Consider the following 8,587-nt stretch of genomic DNA (forward strand, 5'->3'; position numbering starts at 1 on the left):
TGCTGCTTATAGGTGCAGTGCTGGTGGAAGCGGCGGAGAACATGGAGGGAAACACCACAGCCTCTGAGGTGAGCCTCTCATTCAGAAGACAGGGTTTGAGGTTTCAGTGTGAGCTCTGCAGCGGTGCTTTTCAAACTCCGCCATCAGGCCCTGCTGTCCTGCTCAGCACCTCATCCATCGACTGCATCCAGCTGCGCTTCATTAGTCGCCCGGTACTTGGAGTTAGATGGGTGGAAACATTCAGAAAGAGCAGGACAGTAAGTTCCAGGGACCAGGTCTGCAAAGCGCTGCTCTACAGGGAGGACTGTCATCCACTGCAGGCTTAACAGATAGGAGCGCCCGTTCTGCATGGAGCTGCTTCTTGATGTTCCTCAATTGCAGGGTGTTGTCCCCGTCATGATGTGGTATCTGAGCTGTGGAAGTTACATGACAATTACTAGACAGAACAATGAACAGAGAACAGAAACAAAGGGAAACTTTCTTCTGCTTTTCTGTGAAGCATTTTGTTCTGTGATTAGAAAATCAGAGCAAGCTGGTTAGAATGTGTCCTACAAGTCAAAGAGGATGGATGAGGTATGGAGGGCGACCCTCCCGACCTTTACTAGGCATCACAGATCAGAGGGTCAAAATAGAATCAAAGAAAATCTGGATATTCACTAGCATTGATGGCTGTCTCCCCCTAGTGGCCTGGATTACAACTGTTATGCAAAGCTAGTTACTTGCAGCCGTTTCGCTCTGCATGTATTTTGTATAATCGTTCTATTTGCTGCAGGTCTGTGCTTTGCAGGTCTCCCGTTTGGCCCAATGTGTGGATTTAAAAGCTGGGTGTGAGGGATTGCTGCAGATCCAGGAGGAGCACATCCTGCTGGGCAATGGCCGGATGAAACCAGCTGCTTTTCCTCTATTTTCTCTGTAAAGCACCTTGAGATGACATGTGGTGATTTTCACTTGATACTCAGTTCTATTCAGTGTATTTCTATAGCTCCAATTCACATCATGTCATCTCAGGTCACTTTCCAGTTCACCCAGATCATCCAGTCAGATTGATTCAAAGTTTTCTATCTAAGGAAAACCAGCTGATTGCATCGACTCATTGACTCTTCAGCAATCCCTCACACTAAGCATGCTTGTAGCGACAGTGGAGAGGAAAAACTCCCTTTGAACAGGAAGAAACCTCCAGCAGAACCAGGCTCAGTGTGAGCGGCCATCTGCTGAGGCCCACTGGGGTTCAAGGAGACAGAAGCAGACATAGAAAAAGAAGCATAGATACAAAAGGCAACTGTCAACCAGCTCCACAGGCGGCCCCGTCCAGGAAACACACAGCCAGGCAGACGAGCTCCGAGCCAGCTCCCATGCCAGAGGATGAAGAGAGCACATCCAGTTAGTCACAGTCAGAGAAACAGGACTACACTGGAAAACAGGCCAAGCTCCAACATCTAGAAACAAAGGTGTTGATGGCAGCAGCACAGCTGATATTTCTCTCCAGGATGGAGTCACAGCCAAACAGGAACAGACCAGATGAAGCTACTATGAGAAAAAGCAGAGAGAGCAGAACGTTAGAGATTGAACTAACAGATTCTGCAGAGTGGGAGAATAGAGATAGAATGAAGCAGAATGATGAAAAAGGGGTCCCTATGTCCTCCAGCAGTCTAAGCCTATAGCAGCAGAACTATAGAGATAGATCAGGATAACCTGAGCCACTCTAACTAGAAGCTTTATCAAAAAGGAAAGTTTTAAGCCTAGCCTTAAAAGTAGACAGGGTGTCTGCCTCACGGACTAAAACTGGTAGTTGGTTCCACAGGAGAGGAGCCTGAGAACTAAAAGATCTGCCTCCCATTCTACTTTTAGAAATTCTAGGAACCACTAGTAAACCTGCAGATTGAGAGCGAAGTGCTCTGTTAGGAACATAAGGAACAATCAGATCTCTGACATAAGATGGAGCTTGGCCATTTAAGGCTTTATATGTGAGAAGGAGGATTTTAAATTCTATTCTGGATTTAACAGGAAGCCAATGAAGAGAAGCCAGGATAGGAGAGATATGATCTCTCTTTTTCATTTTCATTAGAACTCTGGCTGCAGCATTTTCATCTCTGGGCTGAACTCATCTATTTGTTCGATCTGGTTTATGAATTGATGTGTTTTCTAGACTCTAATGGGTCTTTGTGTCATGAAACGAGGACAGATGGACCCAGTATACAGGAGAGACAGTCAGTAGGAAAGTTCAAAAGATTTATTAAAATAAAAACAAAACAAAAGCGGAGCTGTTGCTCGCGGACACTGCAGGCGGGGGGGCGGGGCACCGCCCAATCTCAGACACTCTGGGGGAGAAACACAGGTAAGTGACCACGATCATCTGATAGAAGATTATCTGTGTTGGTCACTTACCTGGCTTAACAGTCCAGACCACGAGTGTCCCCAGTGCTGCAGTCCCAGAGGTGATGCTGGAAGCCGATCCAGGTGAGGGATCCAGATCAGGCAGGAACAGAGACAGGTGACATGATCCAGACTTCCAGGCATCCACAGGCTTCCAGGAGGGTTCAGAGTCTGACAGGGACCAGAAGCATGACCAGGTGGTCACGCACAGGAGCAGACAGGATCAGGTGCAGACAGGCAGGCACAGTGGAAGAGGGTAGCAGAGACAGGACGTAGGAACCGGAACTTGAAGCAGACTTTAAACTGGTCTCCTCCCTGGAGCCAGGCTTACTGGATAAAAACTGAACCTCCCCCCATAATGAGCCAAAAACCCAGAGGACTCCGCGGGGGAGGAACAGTGGACGATCAGGAGACGAGACAAACACTAAAACCCTCTTTCCACTGGCTGCTAGGATCCAGGACATGAACCAAGGCAAAAACTGAACAGAAAGACTAACAGAAAGACAAGCAATGATCTGGCCCTGAATGCTCAGGCTGAACTGAATATAAACCAGAGGAAACAGGTGAGAGGAATAAATGATAATTAAGGCAGGGAGGGAAAACGACAGGTGAAAGGAATGACTAATTAAGGGAGGAGCAAACAGGCCAGATCATGACACTTTGCTGCTATGATTGTTGAGGGAACCAACCAGCAGGCTGTTAATAAACATCTGCATCAGACAGTTAAGGATAATCGAACATATAAAGATATTCCAGCTGCACCAATCAGAAATATCCCATTTTTTCCTGTACTTATGTAGGAGACTCATTCACCCGTTCACACACAGAACCATCAATGCTTTAATGAACGGATGAATGACCGAACATAAAGTTAAGAATGCTAAGAAGTGAAGTGGAGGCTGAGGACACGACCCAGAGGATGAACAGCAGAGTTGATAGAGCAGTTAGTCTGTTTCCTCTCAGCTAAAACCTTGATAATTAGGTAGAGGAAACTGAAAACCTGCCATGGATTCTCTCCAGACTCCCGTTCGTCGTTCCTCGTCTCTGTGTGCCGGAGAGCAGCAGTATGTCATCAGGAGAAAACAACTGGTTCTGGAAGCACTAAGCCGTCTGCAAATCAACTCCACTGAGGTAAGAAAGACTTTTCTGTTCATATTCTCTGAATAAAAACTGGCATCAAGCCTTCTGTTGAATAAGTATGTGGTTCATATTATTCACATAAAAACTAACCTGTTAATAGCTGATGTTCAAGGTGACACTAGTAGCGTTTCTAGAGCAGTAAAATGTGGCGTGCTCAGACTTCTTGAAGGACAGGAAGAAGAAAAGGGCTCATATAGCGCGTCCTCAGCACTGCATGGTGACCTGGAGAGCTCCTCAGTCCAACACAGAGACCAGAGCCCTGCTTACAGACGGTGCAGTCCACCTCTGGATCCCTTCCTGCAGGTTTTAGGTGTTTCCTTCACACCTGCCCTCAGTAACCGGCTGATTAACAGGCTTCTTGATTGCTCTGCTTCTGTCTCCTTGAACCCCAGTGGGCCTCAGCAGATGGCCGCTCACACTGAGCCTGGTTCTGCTGGAGGTTTCTTCCTGTTCAAAGGGAGTTTTTCCTCTCCACTGTCGCTACAAGCATGCTTAGTGTGAGGGATTGCTGAAGAGTCAATGAGTCGATGCAATCAGCTGGTTTTCCTTAGATAGAAAACTTTGAATCAATCTGACTGGATGATCTGGTTGATCTGGATTTATAAAGTGACCTGAGATGACATGATGTGAATTGGAGCTATAGAAATAAACTGAATAGAATAACTGAATTGCTACTGAGGAGGAAATGAATCTTTGAGACACAGTTGGTCCTGAGGACTGAATCATCTTACATTGATGTTTTTGAACCTCCACCTCAATGAGGAGAACGTAGAAACTCCATGCTGGGACTTGAACTATCAACCTGCTTGCTGAAGGACATCAGCCAGTAAGATGCCATAAAACCTCCAATTAATGCTGAATATATTTAATCAAGCTAAACTTTGACTAATTCATTTCCTCGCTACAGATTAAAGAAATAGACTCATGTAAAGATGAACCCGCTCCAGTTGACGCTCCAGTTCAGCAGCATGCGTCCTTCACCGCTGATAACAAACTAATAAATGTGTAAACAGTTATAGACATGGGGAGTGTTGGCCTAGTGGGCAGAGCAGTGCACTCTGAGAAGGATGCAGTCCCCGGATCAATCTCCACCGCCTTCATTCTGGGTCCCTGAGCAAGACCCTTAATCCCACACTGCTCCCCGGGCGCCGCACAATGGCAGCCCACTGCTCCCTAAGGGGAGGGGTTAAATGCAGAGGTAAATTTCCCCAGAGTGAGATTAATAAAGTTCTATTATTATATATTAAATTAATTCTTACTGGTATAATTCTTTTTTCTTTTTTCTTTCTGAAATGCAGTTTCTGCTGTAAAAATGTAATTTTGCAGCTGGAGATCTGAGTTAAACGAACTAAAAAGCTCAGGACAGATCAATTCAGAGTTGAGTCTGAGTTTGTTAAACCCGCTGCAGGAAACAGGCGGCGTAATAAATGCCACAACATCAATCTAAAGATCTGAAAAAGATCCTAAATGGATAGAAATATAACAAACAGAAATGTAAGGAGCCTCTGGTCTGATTTTCCTGGTTTCTTTTCCAGGACTCAGTTCCTCACATTGCTCTGGTGGCTTCTGGTGGAGGTCAGAGGGCAGCGGTGGCTCTGCTGGGCTTCCTCTACCAGCTGGAACAGGAAGCCCTGCTGGACACTCTGCTTTACCTGGGAGGAGTTTCTGGATCGACATGGTAACTAAGCAACCAGCCATATTTCCTCAGAATGAGCTGGAAACTGGAGGGAAGTAGAAACAGGCTGAAAACCTCTTTTCCTTCTTCATAATCCATCCTTCCAGCTTTGGAGTTTAATCCTTTGATATTTATTTATTGTAACATCCAGACAGCTATGCAGAAACAGTGACAGCTTCTAGCGTCAGCTTTTCTGACTTGATGGCTCCACATCTCCCTCCTCTCCACCGACACGCTGCTTGGCCCCGCCCACCAGAAACCCTAGAAAGAAGAAGCATCTGGAGCTCATTAGAAGCTAACTGAATGTTTGTTGTGTTGAAGCCGGTCAGTCATCAGTCTGCTGCTGTGCTCAGCTGCAGGTAGAGCCATCTAGATCAGAGCTCTCAGACCCCCCCAGCTCCGGTAACGAGATCATATCAGTCAGAGGTTTCTGTCTGACGAAGCAGAGAGAAACCTAAAAGCTGCAGAACCTTCAGGGAATTCAGAACAGCGATCTAAAGCCATCGGGACGGTTGGTCTGAGGAAGTTCTGGATTCTTCTTCCAACACTTGGAGGCTGGAAGAGTCATCAGCTATAACCTCCTGATATTTTCCCTTTGAATAATTCCTCTAATAATATGATGCAAGGTTTGAAGTAAAATATGTTTGGTTCTAGAAGAAAGTAGTCTGGAGAGGAAACTCAGGCTGCAAACACATCAATATTTAATGGTCTTCAACGTTGAATTCGTGCAGCTGCTGCGCCCCTGGCCTCCCGTCAGCAGGAGGCCTCACTCTGAGCAGTAATAGCTGGTTGCTCCACGTTTATTGGTCAGTTTCAGGATGTTACGCCCTTTATTCTGCTGCTAATCATCAAAATGAAATGAAGCATCTTTCAGCTTTAGATCCAGAATATGAACTAAAGGAAATCATTTCCAGGTGTGATTCTACAGTCTCTGATATCCTGGTTCCTCCTTAGGTCCATGGCCTCGCTCTACAGTGACCCCCAGTGGAGCTCCAACATGGATGAAGCCGTGTCCAGGCTGTCGGGTCCCGGCGTGCAGCTGGAGGAGGCTCTGGCCTGGTTGGCTGAGACCTCAAAGGAGGAGCACTTCTCCCTCTCTGACATCTGGGGAGTCCTAACCTCTGCCGGTATCATGAAACAGGTTGGACATGCGAACACCTTGAGCTCCCAGGTGTGATGATTCTTTACAGAAACTCGGTATACGTCCTCAGATGGATCTACGCCTTCTGTCAGAGGAGGCCAGCAGGAACGCCAGCAACCCTTACCCCATCTACTGCGCCATCGAGAAACACTGCTTCTCCAACGGGCCGCTGGGAGGTAAACACTCACCGCCGCTGGAGGAGGGGTTGACCTTTCTGAAGGGTGAAGTCGTCTCCTTTGTCCTGAAGGGAAATGGTTCGAGGTGAGTCCCCATGAGGCCGGATTCACCGAGCTAGAGCTCTTCGTCCACACGCCCCTGTTGGGGAGCAAGTTCCAGAATGGGGAGCTGATAGAGAAGAAAGCAGAGATGGACATGGTCAGACTCCAAGGTGAGTCCTAAAACCTCCCATTCTCTGAAATATGGGCCGAGATCCTCAGAGCTGCTGACTTACAGGCTGTTTCAGCAGCATTAATGCATTCATAGAGCTCCTTTAACCAACAGAAGCTAATAATTCCCACTGACTCCAGTAAGACCAGTGCTGGCTTAGTCTGCTCTCTGGAGGTGGGTCTGCTGACCTTCATACTTCCTGCTCTGGATTCACAACCCTCCCATTCACACCCAACCATAAAGGTTATTCACTAAATGGACCATGGTTGTCCTGATCCTGATGGAAACCCAGAAACATTTTAGGTGTTTGTTGAAACCAGGCAGTCAGGGAAGCAGTTTACAGTTTATTGTTTGCATAAAGCTTTATCTTCCAGAGTTAAAGCTTCAGTAATGCGATGTTTCAATGATTGTAACTAAAGGATTTCCTTTGATGACTGGACAGACTAACGATCCACAAACAGGTTCAGGAAACATTCACTCACTAAGATATTTATCCAGAAATTTAAGATTTATGTAACTATATGACATAATAGAAATTATTGTTTGCTGTGCTGGAGGTTTCTTCCTGTTCAAAGGGAGTTTTTCCTCTCCACTGTTGCTACAAGCATGCTTAGTGTGAGGGATTGCTGAAGAGTCAATGAGTCGATGCAATCAGCTGGTTTTCCTTAGATAGAAAACTTTGAATCAATCTGACTGGATGATCTGGTTGATCTGGATCTATAAAGTGACCTGAGATTACATGATGTGAATTGGAGCCATAGAAATTAATTGTATAGAATTGAAATGAAGGGAAATGGGTCATTATCATACAGGACTATATCTAAATTCTATCTGAGCAGCATTTTCCCTCCACATACCTGCTGTCCTCCATGTCCACAGTAACCATGAACTGTCAACTTGTAGTTCTGCTCTGCAGGGATTTTAGGCTGTGCTCTGGCTCATGAGGAACCTGTCATGGAAGTCCTCCCTCCCTGGCTGAACGGTAACCACAGCTGGAAACACACACATGTTGGCGGCGCGGTGGGGGATTGACCTTTTCTCATGTGTTTGTTACAGTGCCTGTAGAAGGCGCCGTCCAGGAATATCTTCTCATGTACAGCGTGCTCCATCACCTGATAAGTCTCACCTCGAGCTCCATTAAGGATCCCAGCGCCCTGCGTGAACTGGAGACGCTGCAGAAAACCCTGCATGGTTCAACGTTTCTTCATCTCTCTGTCATCCAGTGATGATTGGAGGAGAAACTGACTAACGTCCCCCACCCTTCTCTTCCAGACAAGGTGAACCATGACCGGTCCGTTCTGCTGGAGTCTCTGAGTCCAGAGGAGAGGACACGTCTGTTTCAGCGCTGGAGTCTGGAGCTGGTGGAAGCCGTTGAGAGTTGGAGCCAAAGTCTGGAGGAAGGAGCTTTCAGAACATCCAGTCTGTAGACCACAGAACCAGACCTGCAGCAGCATCACTGCAGACTGTGAAGGAAAACTAATTCCTCTCCAATATGTTTCCTCCAGTTTCCTTCCTTACAAAGCAACTGGTGCCTCTTATTCTGAAGTGGGAGTGGGGAACAACCAGCAACTTCCTCTATCAGTTCCAGAGTGAGTTGGCAGATCTCAAACGATTTAGACAGAATAATGTTAATAAGCAGCAATTCAGCCATTTAAAAGCTTAACATCAATATGTTAAAGTACTAAGTTTGAAATGGGAACCAGTTAAACCAGATGCTCCCTGCTGGTTTCCTCTGGTTTTCAACCCAGGGTTAGAAAAGCAGAAGTTTTTCCTTCCAAAGATAATCCTTCAGTTATGTTCTGGAGAATTTTTGGGCACAGACTGAAAGGTAAAGCTTCCCTCTGAACCAATCCAAAACATCATGAGAAGAA

At 46.3% G+C, this 8,587-nt stretch overlaps 1 protein-coding gene across 1 annotated transcript; it reads left to right on the top strand.

The window, feature by feature from the left end:
• Positions 1-5: 5 nt before the first annotated feature.
• Positions 6-8,305, top strand: zmp:0000000629 (cytosolic phospholipase A2 gamma; the record flags this gene model as incomplete). The annotated part of the gene is made up of 10 exons (XM_038286180.1): positions 6-68; positions 3,394-3,504; positions 5,049-5,191; positions 6,143-6,329; positions 6,400-6,505; positions 6,577-6,717; positions 7,633-7,698; positions 7,773-7,907; positions 7,989-8,135; positions 8,222-8,305. Coding segments are annotated over 10 exons (1,183 nt in total), but the record flags the coding sequence as incomplete, so codon positions are not given.
• Positions 8,306-8,587: the final 282 nt, after the last annotated feature.

This window comes from Cyprinodon tularosa, unplaced genomic scaffold (genome assembly GCF_016077235.1).
Source record: "Cyprinodon tularosa strain WSP-4 unplaced genomic scaffold, ASM1607723v1 ctg2215, whole genome shotgun sequence".
NCBI classification, from domain to species: domain Eukaryota; kingdom Metazoa; phylum Chordata; class Actinopteri; order Cyprinodontiformes; family Cyprinodontidae; genus Cyprinodon; species Cyprinodon tularosa.